At 37.9% G+C, this 18,395-nt stretch overlaps 1 protein-coding gene across 2 annotated transcripts in view; it reads right to left on the bottom strand.

The window, feature by feature from the left end:
- Nucleotides 1-18,395, bottom strand: part of CUBN (cubilin) — a 143,353-nt gene that overhangs the window by 101,240 nt on the left and 23,718 nt on the right. For both annotated transcript variants that reach the window (XM_064634368.1, XM_064634362.1), the window contains exons 18-26: nt 17,699-17,855; nt 16,915-17,093; nt 16,285-16,447; nt 15,822-16,038; nt 14,682-14,812; nt 6,434-6,620; nt 2,695-2,855; nt 1,985-2,166; nt 1,177-1,333 (exon numbers count right to left, since the gene is read on the bottom strand). In XM_064634368.1, the coding sequence (XP_064490438.1) occupies nt 1,177-1,333; nt 1,985-2,166; nt 2,695-2,855; nt 6,434-6,620; nt 14,682-14,812; nt 15,822-16,038; nt 16,285-16,447; nt 16,915-17,093; nt 17,699-17,855 (1,534 nt within the window). The remainder of the gene's footprint in view (nt 1-1,176; nt 1,334-1,984; nt 2,167-2,694; nt 2,856-6,433; nt 6,621-14,681; nt 14,813-15,821; nt 16,039-16,284; nt 16,448-16,914; nt 17,094-17,698; nt 17,856-18,395) is intronic.

Genomic DNA, 18,395 nt, shown 5'->3' on the forward strand with positions numbered 1-18,395 from the left:
CTACATAATTTTAGCTTTTGGGCAAGCCATTGCCATTAAAAGCCTTCTCTGATTCATCTTCAGGAATTAAATATGAATGTAAATCACATTATCTGATAGCTCAGGTTCTTCATCTGAGTGCTTTGAAAGTGCTCTTTCTGTTTAATTAATGAAAGGGAGGGGAAACCTCTTCTAATATATCTTCTTGACATTGCAGTCTGAAAAGTACATGGTAGATGACTCTGTGATATCTGTAAGGAATTAGGGAGCCAAAGCTTCCCCACTCTTCTCGTTATTGTATGTGTCATGTGAGGATGAATAGCTTTGGTTTATTTGTAATCCATTTACTACTGTCCAACTAAATGTCTGTAAACCTACAGCAATCCCTATCACTTGGGCATGTCATATTTAGGGTGCACAAAGATGCTTGCAAATCATTTTGTATGCAGTGAAGTTATGTATCTTCCAATGTGCATTTAACCATATAAAAAGTATAAAGTGTATAAGGAGAAAAGTAAATACTGGGACTATATTCAAGATTAAGACTGTGAATAAAATAACTTTGTCATGTGCCTTCTTGGATTTTTTCTCCAAATGTGATTATTCTAATATTTCTGGGGTAGAACTACTTTACAAAAAAGTGTTTGCAAGAAAAGTATGACCCTTACCACAAGATATAAAAAATGAAACCATTTTAAGTGTTCCACGTAGGCTAACTTATCCCAAGCACCTACAATGATGCAGGATGGCTTACAGTAACTCAATTATCCTTTGTCATCCTGCCTCACAAGAAGCTAGAAAATCAGAGAAGCTTGCTGTATCTGCCTTCTCTGTTTAAAAGTCAAGAGACTGGATGAGCAGAAGAGAAAGAACAGTCTAATCTACCCTGTTATGGACTTCCAGCACCTGTTATTCTGAGTAAATCTGGAGTGGTAAGTGCCACTGGTGCAGGTAATAAAAGTAGAGACACCTCACCAGCTTTCTCTTAAGGAGGAGATTAATTCCATCATAAGGAGATGGGCAGATAATTTTTAGCTCTCTGTTCTATAACTGTAGCAGACTAGAGAATCTGGGTCAGTAGTATGCTGTACACATTGTCCTCTGCTCATGAATAGGTAAGATTCATGTGGGCTGCAAGAAGTTTCATGAACAATATGAACTGTTGAAACTTATTCTCATCTTTTTTTACTTACTTACCCTGTTTGTATTTGGCTAAGAAACCTCCACCTTGCAGACTGTTGTCTGTCCTTAGTTTTACATACACGCTGTCTCCACTGGAATGGATGAGTTCTGGTATCTGATTCCCACAAAATTTACCTAGCTGTCTAGCATTACTGCTGTTGCCATCATATACCTAAAAAAAATTAAAAAATAAATAGAATAAAGCTGATGGTATTACAAACCCAAGTAATTTCCCACTGTGAAATGTCTGCTTAGGGAATTGTTACTGGGTATATAAGAGGTTAAATTCTATTCCTGTGCAGAGGAAGCCTGACAGGCATTTCAGAAACAAGCAAATCAGTGGAAAACCAGAAAGCCAGTAACTGAATACTGGTGGGTTTTGAGGGGCTTGCTCACCAAGAGGGGAAACCTTCACTCCATTTCAACTTTATTAAAAATATTCAAATAATTTATGCAACAATTCAAATATGAAATTTGGAATTAACAATAGGGTTATTGACACAGTTGTGGTTTTCTCCATGTAATTTACTAAGAAAACGTACTAAAGCCTTTGTTCAAAACACAGCAAATTTAAAAGATATAGACAGATTCTCGTTTCAGTGGCCTTTCTATCTAGACATAAATGCTTTTCTTACCAGCAGCTACACAAACACCGCTGCCTTGCCTCTCACAGCTCTGTGATATGAAGGTAGCATATCAGCAAGGAGCTTTTCTATTCTGGGTTTGTTCACCCAGTAACACTTGAAAACCAAGGCTCTGTGTTTTCCCTTGCCTGTGTGCTCATCATACCCCCTTATAGAGCAAAGCATCACGTGGTACATACCGCAAGGTAATCGAAGGTGCACCTCGGGTGATACTCTAGATGGAACTGCTCAAACTGGATTTCAAATGGGCTTCCTCGGCTTCCTCTGAGGAACCAGTAGCACTCTGAATTGTGGTAGTATGGCATAGGGTAGTTGGGAGACATGAAGATACCAGAAGCTGCCATCAAAGTCCCACCACAACCTGAAAATGGCAAAGAAACCAAACCAACACTTAACATCTAGAATAGTAGAGAACTAGACATGATGTGTGAGATTCTCACTACTGATCTTCTTCACATGCTCTGAACATCTTCAGTGCTGCCCCAAAAATCTGCATCTAGCCATCAGCATTGTAAGCAGAAGAGTGCCCATAGCACATAGAAATATTAACTATCTAATTTGAAAAGTGCTTCTGATAGGCAGTTAACCTTCAAATAGAAACCTCTCAATTAAATTCTTGATTACCACTTTCCTAAACATATGAGATAATTGATGCAACATTTTATCAAACAAATAGTATGTCCTTCCCTGTAGCGAAAAAGAAAGCACAAGGATCAAGAAAGTTGGATCCTTTATGTTAACAACGTGCATATATGTTGCTATATAATTAGAGGACAGATTTTAGAAGATGGGAAGCAGAAAAGATGTGGGGGAAAAGGTGAGAAATTAAACACAAAGGATCAAAAATGAGATGTGTAAAATAGTTCTGTACTTGATGCAGTAATTTTACCTGCTGCTGTACCATCCCACTCTGCTGAAAATCCCCTTCTGGTGCCAAATACATCACTTACAAACTTTATCCACAGCTTGTTACCATGAGAGATTATAACAGGAGGCAGGTCTGTACCACAGTATTTTCCAAGAGGAGGAGAAGTTTCATAGCCTCCATCTCTAGAATGACAGAGAATAAAAACCTTGGGTCAAAGAGGGAAACCATGGGAAATGTTAACAAATCCAAAATACTGGGATTCTGTCAAGCCTGGGAAAGCCCAATCCTGTCTCTTCATCTTCCACAGCAATATCACTACTAAATACTAGAGGATTCCTGCTACTTGCAGTAAGAAGCCCTACCACAGCCACCTGCTTGCTGGGTATGTCACTCTCTCATCTGAGCAGCCTGTCCAGAGGGTGTCAACACAATAACAGGCTCAAGAAGTGTCTCAGGTAGAGTTGGTGCTGCAGAGAGCAGGACTTGCTCTGTATTCTACTAGGTGCAACCAAAGGTAATCCTCTAATTTGAAACAACAGTTTCACTGCTCACGGGTTAGCCTGGTGCAAAACTAGATAAGTTGACTTATTAAAAAAAACATGTTTATTTGCTACCACACAAATGGGAATTCATTTCTGAAGTAATTTTACTGATATGATGTGCATTTTGAAATATCTTCTTAGTCTTCAAAATTGTTTGTACAACCACTTAGTTTCTTATTTTTAAATTAAGTAATACTTCTAGTAATATTTTTTAATACTGTAATCAGGATGCACAGTTAATGTTCTGTTTTGCCTCCTGCACATCTCTCATGGGAATAAAAAAGACAGTGACAACGTGTTTATCAATTGCTTTCTGACCTTATCTTTAAACACTTTCATACTACAAACACCCCACGGGTAATTAGGACAATAATAAATACACTTATATCTATATGTGGGTGTGATCTTGATATGATGCTTTTTAAGTGACAGTAATACTTTTAATTACATTTTGACAGATTTATACCTGCTTCTGAGTGAAATTTCTACTTAGACCTTGCCACTGTTTTCTTGTCATCCTCGTAGGTTAAACTGCTTGCTCATTTTACTGGTAGTTGAAGAACTATGCCAGAACCTCCCCTCACTTGCATCTCAGCCTCTGCAGCTGTGGTCAGATGAACAATTTTCTTAGTTGACTGAGTGCAATTTATCAGAGGATATCTCAGGACAAGAAACCAAAGTGACACTTCACCTAAGACTTATCTAGCTTCCCCTTTTAATGGTATCAGGTTTGATGAGACACTCTGGAAATCCAGTTATGGCAGCAGCAATGTGCTGAACTGCACTTAGGAATGTTCTGGCCATATTTTAAAATCTGTTTAATACTGCTGAGCTCTTCACAGTGAAAAAAGAGGTAGATTTATGCAATAAATAAATGTTTTCAGTTCTCAAGGTGAAAAAGTGAAAAAAGGTTGCCCCAAATTAAAGTGTTACTTGTTAAAATAAAGTTAAATTAAATTTAATTTCAGATTGTTGTTTTAAAAACTAAAAAACAAAACACTTTACTTAGAAAATATTGAAAAAGCTTTTCAGGTTTTCATAGCTTTCTCCAGTTTGTATGTACAGCTGAAAAAAAACCCCACAGCTAACTCAGTTGGAATTCAGAATCTCAATACTGCAACTTCAGTATTTGTTATCAACTTTTGTTCGGTTTTAAAAAATAAGGCACTACTTACCAAGGAATAATTCATACAGAATATCTGGTATAATGTTCAGAATCAGCTTTATCATGGTGCTCAATGAGGTAATGGAAACTCATGGCATGCTCAGAGTGAAAAAAAAACCCCAGCATTCTGCAGACATGGTTCACCCAGGGAGCTGGTTCATGAGGACAAAAATGGTGCACCAACACTGCAAAGTGAAAATCCCATCTACAGCTACACGGTAGAAAGGACATGTACTTGGTGCTGCTGTATTGTAGGCATGCAGGTAACCTTCCTGCATTTCTTCTGCTTGTCTCTGTCCTGTAAAATTTCCTAGAAAGCACTGGGCTAGTCCTAAATTTAATGGTGATGCCAGTGTAGACAAAAATAGCAGATTATGTACATGTTCCTCATGTCACATCCCAGAGTAACTGCTGTCTAAAGACTATAAACATACAACAGAATATAGAATCATAAATCATAGAATAATTTGGGTTGGAAGGGACCTTACAGGTCATCTGTACTACCCTGCCTGCAATAACCAGGGACAGCTTCAACTAGATCAGCCTGCTCAGAGCCTTGTCCAGCCTGACCTTGAATGTTTCCAGGGATGGGGCATCCGCCAACTCTCTGGGCAACCTGTTCCAGTGCTTCACCACCCCAATTGTAAAAAATTACTTCTGAACAACCCAAACTCTCTCAGCCCTTCTTCATATGAGAGTGCTCCAGCCCTCTGATTGTCTCCATAGCTCTCCTGTGGACTTGTTCCAACAGGTCCATGCCCTTCTTCTGTTGGGGGCCCCAGAGCTGGATGCAGTATTCCATGTGGGATCTCACCAGAGCAGAGCAGAGGGGCAGAATCACCTCCCTCAACCTTGCCATTCTCCTTTTGATGCAGCCCAGGATATGGTTGGCTCTTTGGGCTGCAAGCACACATTGCCAGGTCATGTCCAATTTTTCATCCACCAGCACCTGCAAGTCCTTTGCAGAGCTTCTCTTGATCCATTCATTCCCCAGCCTGTGTTGATACTGGGACTTGCTCCAACCCAGGAGCAGGATCTTGCTACAGACCTTGCATTTGGCCTTGTTGAATGTTATGAGGTTCACATGGGCTCGCTGTCAAGTTTGTCCAGGTTCCTCTGGATGGCATCCTGTCCTTCAGGTGTGTCAACTGCACCTCTCAGCCTACTGTCATCTGCAAATTTGCTGAGGGTTCACTCAGCCCCTTCATCTATATCATTAATTAAGGTATTAAATAACACTGGTCCCAGTATAGACCCTGAGGGACACCACTTGTCAGCAATCTCCATCTGCACATCAAGCCATTGACTACTACACTCTGGATGTGACAATCCAACCAATTCCTCATCTTCTGAACCATCCACCCATCAAATCCATTTCTCTCCAATTTAGAGAGAAGACTGTTGTGGGGGACGGTGTCAAAGGCTTTGCAGAAGACCACACAGGCTCACGTCACTCATCCACTGATGAAGTCACTCCATCATAGAAGGCCACTAGGTCGGTTAAGAATGCCCTTATAGAAAACATGCTAGCTGTCTCAATTCATCTTCCTGTCCTCCATGTGCCTTAGCATAGCTTCTAGTAGGATTTGTTCCATGATCTTCCCAGGCACAGGGGTAAGGCTGACAGGTCGGTAGTTCCCAGGGTCCTCTTTTCTACCATTTTAAAAAATGGGTACAATGCTTCCCCTTTTCCAGTCACCTGGGACTTCACTTGACTACCATGACTTTTCAAATACCATAGAGAATACGTCACAAAACAGGCAATAAAACTCTTTGTTTCTGCACTAAGGAAAACAACCCAAATGCAGTGCATGGGAACACAGTTCATATACTTCATTTGCTCTCAGAACTGTAATTCATCAAATGGGAAAGCTGACAATGGAGCAGGATGAGAGGAGGAAAAAGGTAGCCTTTTAAGTTCTCTGCTAAGTCCTTTCCCACATTGACAGCATAGGTGTAGAGTTAAAACTAAAGCTTTGCAAACATGCCTAAGTGGATTTGGACAATTGACATGGTTATCAGTAATAAGAACAAGAGAAATAATTAGCCTTGCCTGATTTCTACATAATCCTCTGTACAGCGTTTATTCCCTTCCAAGATGAAGTCGGTGAAGTTCAGCACAATCTGTCTGTTCATTCCCACTGTGATGGTGTATATGCATTCAGTCCGGACAGGGTAGTTATTGGGATAGTTGGGAGATGTTAGCACTCCAGTTTCAAAACTGTAGTTGTGTGAGCAAACTTTAAAAAGAAAAGAAACAAGGATGAATTAATTTAACATGTATTCTAAATTAACAGGAAATTTCTATTTTCAACAGACAGAGGAGCAAACATCCTGAGCATTATAACTGTTCCTGGACACATCTTACTGCTGAACATCAACACTATAAACTAAAACCAGAATCCAGGTGTTTCATGGGATTTCTTACATTTGAGTTGATTTGTTTGGCTTTTACCAGAACACTGTGTCTGTAATACATAGGCAACATAAGAGCAGTTTCAGCTGCCTAAGTTGGCTTTGTCCCAAAACCCAGGTAAGCAGAGAGAGGAAACCGAAAGGGATGGATGTTTTGCTGAACAAAAAAGGTAGGATTCCTGAATTTCTGAAAAGATGTGGTGGTGGAAACCGAATCTAGTCTCTAGCTATGAGGAAAAGCTACATTGTTCCCCATGATCAAACTTGGCAGATGGAATTTTATATCTAAATTTCTTTTCCCATTTTTGGGGCCAAAAGTGATAAGCAGTTGGAAAGCCATATAATCCTAAGAATTTGAGGACAAAGTAGTTCCTCTTAAGGTTCTATACTGAAATCAACTGCACTAATATTTTTGTGAGCAATGTAGAAGCACCTTGGTATTATGAGCTGGAAAAAAGAAAAGAGTTTGGACTAATGCTGAGTCAGAACCTAAATAGTAATTTAAAAGAAACTGTTTTGAAAGCATGGACATAAGGACTAGGAATAAAAATATTTGCTACATAATAATACATAAGACTTGTTTTGGAAAGAAGAATTGTTGTCTATCAGTTGATCACAGTCAACGAGCAAAGTTTGTGATGTGGCTGCAAAAACGGCAAGAAGAAATGTGAACTGTGTCAGGTATTCTCAGGCAAAACAGAATCTTGATGCCAATACACAAGGTAATGGTGACATTTCACCTGGAAAAATGTGGATAAACATGGTCACTGATGTTCTGGAAAATCAAATATGAACAAGCAAGACAGCGATTGTGGAGATAGCAGGACATTACTAGATTGGTAGGCAAGAGACACTAGAAGAGCTTACCTTGTCTAGCTTAGCAAGTGCAGATAAACATCAACAAGCATGAAGAAAAGAAAAATAAAACACATTCTCAGTGACAGCACAAGCTCTGAAGCTAAAAAAGTCTATGAATATGGATACACAGAAATTAGGAAAAAGTTTCTATCAGGAAGTGAGTTTCTAGAGCAATTGTGCAGCCAACATAACAGATGTAGAAGAGAGGAAAAAAGTCCACAGGTTTTTCAGATACAGTTTGATTAATTTAAGAAGGTGCTTACATTATGTAGTTCTTGGGAAAAAAAAAAAAAGAGGGGGGCATAAAATTGTGGTCTGTATTTGATGACCCTGGAGATTCACTCTGGTCTTCCATTCCCCCATTTCGAGTCCTACAGATTGCAAGTATAAGTAGATTTCTTAAATAGTTCCTATCAAATAGGCAGGTTTAGACTAATCATAAGCACAACTGAAAGAGTAAGAAAAATATTATGGTTAAGTATACTCATTTAAGCTGGTCGCCACAGATCTCTGAAATCTGTTTTCCAACATATCACAGCTGCAGTGTAGTAATACTTATGCTTAACTCTTCAATTGTGTAACAGTTTAGGGGGAAGGGATGAAGTCACAGTTCAGGCCTTTTTTTGTTTAAGGTTGGTCATTTCCATGTCTGTTCTCTATTCATTCTACTACTACATTTTCACTTTTAATTGTGTCTTTTTAATGGTGTTTTTTTCTGTACACTTGGTCACCTGAAAGGCCTCTGTTGAAAACATTTTCTGTGGGATAAATACTCGAAAGCTAGCTACCAGACTCATGTTCCTAATTCATCACAAGGAGAACAAAGAAACATTACACAGAAAGAGGTCAATAATTTTCTGCCATTAGGCTGTACTTTGGTATTTGCAAGTCAAAAAGGTTTCATGCATCAGTGTACCTAAAATCACAATCTACTAATGTCTTTATCTAGAATTTTAGTCATTTGTGTGGTCCATCACAGATATGCTCTAACGTACACATATAACAAACAGGTTAGTCCTGATCACCTTAAAAATCTTGTGCTGCTTTATAAATCCTTATAACACCCTGGCTGTCCTGCCAGCTTCTGTGGTGTTTCATAATATGTAGGACTTATCATCAAACTCCAGATCCTTAAGTCTTATGATTTCTTGAGAATGCTGCCTGCTGGGTTAGAAATCTGACTTAGAAATGTGACCCAAGTTTTTCCTAACAGAACATTATACAAAAAGCAATACAAAATTAAAAAGAAAATGTCTGTATATTTATAAGGTTACTTATTTTTAACTAATTATTTCTTCCTGATTTTGGAGGAGTAAATCTCTGACTCATGCACAGTTAATGATTAGAGCTGTTGGAACATTGCCCTTACTAATTCACTCAGGGGCTGAGACCAGGAATACTAGATTTCAGCCTGGAGAATATTAAAACATGTACTAGGTCAGTAACTAGTACTAATAATCAGTAACAGTGACTAGTGCTGTAAGGGCCCTTACAGTAAAATTAGGAACACAGAAGCCAAAATGTTTCTATCAGCCCTTTCAATAACAATTTCCACAGAATTCTCCAGGTTCCCTCCCTCACTTTTTTCCTTCATAGGAGGAATCCATACAGAACCTTATATCCCAAGTGTGCCATTTTAAACTGGATGCTGTGCACTGCTTAACACTTCACATAACAATATTCTTTATGAGCTAAGGGGGAATAAATGCAGAAGGTAGAAAAGTGACTGCCTTAGAAATGTCAGACTGTCAGACTTCTGGCTACAGAGAAATAAATCCAAGTGTAGATGGCGTGTATGCTGGCTGCTATGGGGATTAAGAAAAGTTTAAATGAATTCATGTTTTTGACAGACAACTCTCTTCTAGTAACAGGATTAATTTATGGTGTTCTACTTTCAGCAGAGAGCTGACACTCACCTCACTAACAACATTTAAGGGGGGTGCTTGAGCAGTTCCTTCAGTGAACACTTAGCAAAGTTAGCAGGAAAAATGTTCTATGACTCCTTTGCCAAAGTTCAGAATGCAGTCTAATACTATGTGTGATTATTATATGTCTGGAAAAAAATATTAATTCAGTTTAGTTGGAAGACACTTATTGTAGCTCATGAAAAACAGAAGGAGGCAATTGTGGCGGACAATCACACATCTTGCTTTGCCAGTGTGTGAGGTTTTGAAAGCTATTCAATATGCTTTCTGATTTTGGTACTGAATGTGTTTGCTCTTCTGAAAAAAATGCCATAAATGGCAGTAACCCACTGTAATAGCCAATAGAAGAGAAAAATGCCAGCTTTTGTAACACTCACTCATGCAATCATGCATAATGCAGAAAAATATATCCGTGGTTTTTGCTATAAAGAGATATTCATCAGTTGCCACAATTTTTATTAATCAAAAATAAAGCTATAGTGCTCTATGTAACATGGGATTTTTCTTTCAAACTCTCTGTGCTGAAGAAAAATTGGGATCCCTAACAATTAGATCTTTATGTAATAATATGCATGTTTAGAAAAAAAAAGAAGAAACTATCACATGAAGTACATGCCTCTCCAAAGGCAATGGAAAAGCACCTCTGCACTTCAGGGCCTTCTGTTACTGCTGCTGACAGATGTGAACAGGCTTACTTTTTACCAAGGAGGCACACAAAGGTCCTTTATAGGGTTTCAGACCCAAACTCCTTTGAAACACTGGGTAGAATTGTTCAAAAAGAATCTCCAACTGTCTTCTGCTGATTTACACATAGATACACAAATTATAGAGTTGTATACATGTATATTGGCATATATAGGCAGACTAATACCCTAATCAAACATAACCAAATTACAGTGGCCTAAAAAGTTGCCAGATGCCAGCTAATTGAGCTTTTTTCCTGAGAGTCAGGATGAGCTGAGCAAGTGGCCAAGACACATGTAGAACTTTGGCTTTGTTTTCTGTCTTAGGTCAGCCTCGTTCAACCATGCCCTGTACATCTCTGCACATACATATTTGTCAGACATTACTTTCCATTCTTGTCTTTGCTCGTTCAACTGAAGAGCAAAGCCAGGCATCATACTCCAAATAATTACTGGGTTCAGTCAGCAAGATGGGAATGAAGATCTTGACTTGTACTCAGCTATCAATGAAGACACACAAATCTATACAATGCTTTCAGGTACACTTTTAAGTCCTTGAGTTCACACGTTTTTCTCTCTCCCCATCCTTCTCAAACTCTGACTTCTCCAGTCAGTCACTGTAATTAACATAAACCATACATGAAGCTATTTAAAACCAGCTTACCCCTCTTGATAAATAATATCATTCACAATTCAGGATGATAATGAGGACAATTATCTTTCACCAAAGCCAGACCAGGAATAAAAAGTATCAGGAAGGCAATCTGCTAAAAACCTTGTTAAGGCTCACTTTTCCAAGCAGAAAGAATGACATTAAGCATCTTTAGAAAATAAAAAAAAAATTAGGAAAAAAAGGAGAAAAAAAAAATCACTGCCAAACCCCCAATTCAAAGTAAAACAAATGAATTCCCACTTATTTGTGAAGAAGTTGAGGACAAAAAAACCCATACACTGATTTCAGTGCTATTCCTGTTGGAAAATTGTTGCCTGGATCTATCAGGACCCTGAGCAAAAGTTCCAGGAAAGACTGAGCCCTTGCAAAGATTTTTCAGTAATTTTACATGGGTTCTTTGTGATGTGGTCAGCCAAGACATGCAGAAGAAAATCCTATGATCTATCATAACATTTTCATGGCTGTCATGACATTCATTTATATGAATGATCTGGACTCTTGGAAATAAATTGAAATATTACCTTGCTTTCCATCTGACTTTCCCCTTTCGAAGACAGAAAGATGACCAAGAATTAACCATCCAAGGTAGATTTAGTTTAAGTGGGCAATACACATTTTAAACAACTGAGTATGAAGTGGGCATGTTTGACTGAAGGATTTCCATCTGTATTGCTGCCATATGAGCTATTCACAGCTACTAGCTGGCAGACTGCTAAAACAATTGTTTGGACTTTATGGTCCATGGCCATGGCTGTATCTCATGGCATTCAAATACTTTGACAGGAAATATAGCTTTGCCATTCTTTTCAGGCTACTTTTCAAGTAATTAATATATCACAGATAAATCATGCTAATTGTTTGCCAAAATGCCTGGAGAAGAAAATTAGTTTTGTTTTACATAAAAAGAAATTTCACCCCTACTTATGCTTTTTTTTTTTTTTAACTATTTATTTGGGGGGAGGGAGAAGGATAATCTTGTCCTTGTTTTCAATAGCTCATTCTCTAAAATAACTCCAGGCAAAAGACTATTGAAATGTGTAATGTGAACCAGAACATCTCTGACAAGTTCTGATATTGGTTACAGTCTAGCTGGCTAAGAAAACATAACTTAAAAATATGAACGATTCTTATTGCACAAGAAACATTATTAGAACCATATTTTCCTTAGAAGAAAAAATGAAAATAGTCAGCAGATGTAAAGAAAAAAAAATCATAGTTTTGGTAAATCTCTCAGATATGATTATGTTCAGTAATTTGCTACCTTAGTGTAACTGGATATACATGACATGAATATCAGGCCTAAACATCTCACAGTGGGAAAACTAAATTTGATATGATTGCAGGGAAGTGGGGAGTTGCTTCTCACAGCAAAGTCCACATACATACATGTGTTTGCCTTCTCTCAGGCCATAGAAACTTTAAAACACTTTATTCTTAAATAAAAACTTAATTTTAGCAGTCTGGTATACATGAAAACATTATAGTACTGCTATGCTTGTTCTGAGACCAAAAGAAACAAATCTGTGTAAAGAAAACAGATGACAGTTTCAACCTCTCTGTAACTTTATTAGTCTCCATTTCAATACCTATCTCCTGCTTTGCTGTATTTATACAAACTACAGTGGATGAAATTACAAAGCATTTATTCTAGAGATCATCATTCTAGGTCAGAGTGAAAAAAAAATGGGAGTTAGCCCAATTTAGATGAAGAAAAGTAAAGATAAGTAAAGTGTTCAGGATGGGAAAAGAAAGTCAGATGTGTTGTGTAGAGTTTGGATTCAGTTATTACATAGTGCTAATTTCATATAAACATATTATATAGTTTGTAGTTGTTTAGAATCATTGAGGAGAAAGAACACATGCATTTTTAAGGCACAGTTTGAAATACATTCCAAGGACAGTGGTGATGCAGTTTGAACCTGACATGACACATATACCAGTGCTTTGGATGAAAGATGGGAAAAGCCAATCACCATGGTGGTGGTTAAAGAGGGGATATAGAGAAGAGAGGAGGCAGAGCTGTGAAGCTGGACAGCACTGAAATAACAGAACCACAGAAACAGATATGGTTACACAAAGACAAAAATACAGATAAATGTCGAGTAAAGAATATTTTGATCTTGGTGAACTGTGAGAGAAGTTGCTATATGAACATCTAGGAAGAATGAAATCCACCCGTGAAATAGTAATCTGAGGTAAAGTAAAAGGAAAAATACCACATTAACAAGCAACAATAATATTTATAGAAGTTACAGTTAACAGATGCAAACACATGTTTATAACAGACTTTATAAGGATGATAATTTCACAATTTCTCATTAGTAAGAATTTGGATTTCAAACTACAGAGTTTTCTTGGAAAGATTTTTAAAAGTAGAATTTGGTTTTTTGCCTATTTTTTTCTAGCAAATAGAAATTTCCCTTTTGAAACAGTTCTCATTAAATCTTAATTGTTTGTACTGTCTTTTTGGTTTTCATGACAGATAACTCAACTACAAATGAAGGCAGATGAGAAAGTGGATTACTTGGATTTGTAAGTTATCTGGTACTGAGTAAAACCCCAATGGCAATATCTGTGCTGGTCTGGCCTACACACAGGCTAAAAGATGAAATAATAGCCAACATTTTCCAAGAAAGCAGTTATTTTTAAAATGTGGGAATTGGAAATTTTGCTGATTTTAAACAGGTTGAATAAATTCAGGGATTAGGAAAAATAGAATTATTGAAGGAACTGAGAACAAACAATGAGCAGCCAGTGGTAATTTATGACTGCATAGATGAGTACTATGAATTTCTGGTATTCATCTAATAAATCCCTCATATTCTGCACTCACACGTGCAAACCATATAGAAACTGGTTATTGATAGATACATGAACATCCTAGCTAAAAATGTATTCTCATTTTTACTTTTTTTCCCTTGTCCCACTCTGCCTCTTCTGTGGCTTAATTCTGCTAGGCAGAACCTGCCCCTCTATTTCCCATAGCACTAAGTGCCACATCCAGTCATTTCTCGAACACCTTCAGGGATGGTGACTCCACCAAATCCCGAGGTAGTCCATTCCAACTCTTACCCACCCTTTCTGTGAAGAAATTCCTCCTGTTCTCCATAAGAGAAGAGAACCAAGAGAATGAACAGTCATTCTTTGTTTACCACGCTGATGCATGTCTTGGCCCCTTAGAAGAAGATACTTAAAGAAGATATTTAAGGCATAACAGACTTGAACTCTTGTGGAGACAGAAATGCTGCACTCTGTTGTAATGAAAAAAACCACTTGTGCTTTTAGGTTATTTTTCTGCTTTATCAGATTTTATCCTATATGGCCTTTCTCTAACCATCCTCAATATTGAACCTTATAGGGACTAAATTAATTTTTTATGGCACCTGAGAGTCTCCCATTCAAGTGAATTGTCCATCATCACTATGTTTCCTAGATCACACATACTCAGCTTAGAGTGGACAAAGCAAAGCAAATTCAGAAAATACTTTTCCTAAATAATTCATGCAGTTCTGCCATGTCAGCTTTTACTGCCTTTTTAAAGAAAGGAGCAGTGTTGCTTACAGAAATTGCTTTCTGCTTTCCTAGGGAGGAAGCTTTTGAATAAAGCAGGATGAATAAGAAGGGGTAGAAGAGGCACCAGGCAGTCTTCAGTTAACACAGAAAACAAAGTTTCTGTTTCTTGTAGTGGTTATTTACGTTGACAGCTGAATACACTTAATTTGCATAATGAACAGACTGACATATTACCTTTTGATGCATTCAGGGAGACATAATTAGCTGAGAAGCCCTCAGATGCCATTCTGCGATCTGTCACAAAGTACAACATCATCATGTTGCCACCGCTAGTGAGAGATGGTGGCACTGATCTTCCACAGTACCTGCAGCAAAAAGATACCCCAAGTTGAATGGCAATACTTTATAAAGCATCTGTATTTCTGGAAGAGGATTCAGCTTTTCTGAGAAGTTTGAACAGCTACACACACACAGTTCTCTCCTTTGAGTGATACAGATCCCAGCTATATATCCTGTATCATGGGACTAAATAGCACACTACATGTATAAGGGTACAAATCTAAGGTGTGGCAAAGTCAGAGAAGAAACTGTTCATCAAGTTGTCAAATTCTTATTGGAATTACATTATGCTGTACCTACAACATACTCTGTTCTTTGTAGGAGTCAGAGTGGCTGGCCAAAGACTAAGGTTGCAAAATGCTCACCATTAGGAGAGTCATTTGCTCCTTATTTTCCAAAATACTGTCATGTCAGCCAACTATTTTACAGCCTGTAGCTGCAGCTGGATACTGTTCCCAAGTAATTCAGATGTTCTTGAATTTGAGGGCAACAAGAAAATGCTGTGTATACACCAACTGGAGAAGAGGAATAAAAGAAACGATTCTCCCTTAAGATAAAATCACATATCCAGGAGAAAGTGAAAACTAAACCCTACAAAATGCAGATTTTGGTTTAGTTTTTGCCAAGATTCAAATGCACAGTCCTTTAGGTAATCTTTCTTTCACTTCTTCAAGTGTTTAAAATCATGCCATTTCTGAGCACAGATATATTAATGTTTTTGAATTTATTTTCCATAAATCAAGATGTTAATGGAGCTGGAAAATGTCACTATTGAAACCCGTCCTTAAGAAAGCTATCCTTTTGACACAACTTAGTTTCTCCCTGTATAATATTTATAAAATGTGCTTCTCATTCCATGGTCAAAGAAAGCAGGCTGCCTTTACTATCCTAGCAGAGAAATTGCTTCTATTATTTCTGTAAGTAAGAGAAAATAATCTATACACAAAACCTGAGGAAGCAAATGGGATGTCAAGATCTACAGAACGGTGATCACTCCAAAGCAATTCAGGTTTGTAGGCTAATAGACATATTCACCTTCCCAATTTTTGCACGGTGCTGTTGTCATATATTTCAAGATAATCCCTTCTGCAGCCATAATCAAACTCCAAGTTAAACGAAGTAAATGTCAGGCGGATAAGGTAGCCGGGTTGAACGTTGATAATCCAGGTACAGTTAATACCATGTGGGTAGACATCTGGATGACCAGGACTTGTAATGGTTCCCGATGGTCCAGTGAGAGTCTCTCCACATACTGCAGAGATTTAAAACATCAGGTTAAATGATATATTTATAAAAAAAGTTAGGCACTTATAAAATTGGTTACTTTTCTTCTGAAATGTCACATTTTTTTTTCCCTTGATCCATACTACATAGTGACTGATTCAGAATTTATCTCCCGTTACACCATCATAAAACTTGATGTCCAACTGTTTTCAGTGTACAGGAAAATTTGACAAGTCCCAACACTCTATACAGAAAACAACAAAACAATCCTTACCTGTATCTAATGGCCAGTACTCAGCTCTGAAGCCAAGGTTGGTGAGAGACGAAGCTCTGAATTTGATATAGAGGTTGTTCCCTGTGGATTGCACTGTAGATGGTACAGCTGTACCACAGTATTTCTCCAAAACAGGAGAGTCTCCACTGTTGCCATCTCTGACCTGAAAAAAAGTGTATTCAAAATATCCCTTAGAAATTTGTATTAGATTCAAGTATTAAGCATAAATTAATCCATAAGAACTCTACAAGAGATTCTTAGTAAGTCAACCCTACCCTTTCTTCAGTGTGTTTTCTACTACAGGCACATACAATTCAACCTTATGCCCATCAGAGAGGCATGTCAGAGAAAAGATCTCACACCCTCAATAGTAACTGGCACATAAACCTCCCAAATCAGGCCTATCTGTTTAAAGACACATAATACTTATCTCTGATTATCAATATGGTCACAACATCTTTGGAGAACCAAGAAAAGCTTTGGGATTCCGTTATGAAGCTGGAAAAGCTTTTGTGACTGCTGCAAGGAGTGCTTGCCTGTCAAGCAGTTCTGCTTTGGTAGAGATGAGTATGAGAAGGAACACGCATATTATGTATCTACTATTCATAGTATATGTGTATTATTCTTTACCTCAACGTAGTCTGAGTCACAAGTGGTTGTATTTCGAATGTCAAAGTCGATAAAGTTAAGAATCACCACTTGACCAGTTGGCTGGGAGATGATCCACTCACAGATCTTTGGGTGAGGGGACACCCTGGGATAGTAAGGTGAATGGATTGTGCCTGCTCCAGACAAGGAACCTCCACAGACTGCCAAAAGACACCAAGAATCAGTACTTGTGATGAATGGTTTCAGGGGATGTATCATGTGATGTCTATCAAATATCACTATGAAATTAGGAAAAAACCCAGCCCTAAACCCCTATTTTCTTACAGCAGCTACTACAGATCACCTAAGTACCATAAGGAACATATTTAAAAGAATATATTAGTGTAAGTATAGCATAAACATGCATATACAGAAGACACTGAATGTGCCCATGAAAACTAAAGGATTTGACTCATTTGTTTCACAGACACAGACAGGTTTGTTGGGGATTAAGAAGTAAAAGACAAGAAAAATGAAAGTAGAAAGGTTTAGGCAGAGTTGTAGCTATATCATCTTCAGTATGTTAGCACTAAGCAATTCATTATTAACAGAAGCAATGAGGCGCCCACTTCCACACACGCTAGGACTGTCTACAAGAGACCTAATGCAGATGTCATCTTAAATAAATAAATTGACTCTGTTTTTTTTTACTTCTTTTCTTTTGAAGTTTATCTTAAACCTATTATATGAATAATATAGCACAGAAATGATGGAAAGTGTCCAAATTACAGATCAGTTCACTGTGAAAGTCACTAGTTCCTCTTACCAACTTGATAAACAGCTCTGAAGCTAGCTCTTTGCACAGAAGCATCAGACTTGAATTTGATCCAGAGACTGTTGCTGGTAGAAGTGATGGGAGACATGAGTGTACTATGACAGAATTTGCTAATAAGAGAAGATGTCTCACTGTCACCATCTCGAACCTAGTCATGGAAAAGAAAAAAGAAAAATGTTAGCTGATACGAGCATTGGGATCTGATATCCAGATAAAACTATAATCTCACAAGAGCTGCTAAAAAACAAAAGGAGTAACTATTTTATGTATTTATAAGAGGGTCAAAGAGCCATCACAGTAGTTGGCACATGCACAGGACTTAGGAGAGCTCAAAGGAAGGATCATATGATCAGCACATAAGACATACACATGCTGCTGTCACAGGGCATTAGGATGAAACAGATCTTCTCTATGAACCACAGTTTGGGCCTATGTTTCCAAAAATGACATCTTTAGTATGAAAGAGACAGGCAATGATAGCTATGAAATTTTTTCCAGCATTAAAATCTGCTGGAGAAAAAAAGATAGCTGTGATTTTCTTGCTCTGGCCATGAAGTTTCTAGTGATTTTTCGATGGCATTCCTCCAGAAAAAGCATCTGTTCCATCACACCCATACATCATTGCAGCCAGACAGGTCACGAACAGGAGATGCAACTCTAAGTCCCTAAAGTAAGAAGATACACTGAT

Source organism: Pseudopipra pipra, chromosome 1, assembly GCF_036250125.1.
Source record: "Pseudopipra pipra isolate bDixPip1 chromosome 1, bDixPip1.hap1, whole genome shotgun sequence".
In the NCBI taxonomy this organism is placed as follows: Eukaryota; Metazoa; Chordata; class Aves; order Passeriformes; family Pipridae; genus Pseudopipra; species Pseudopipra pipra.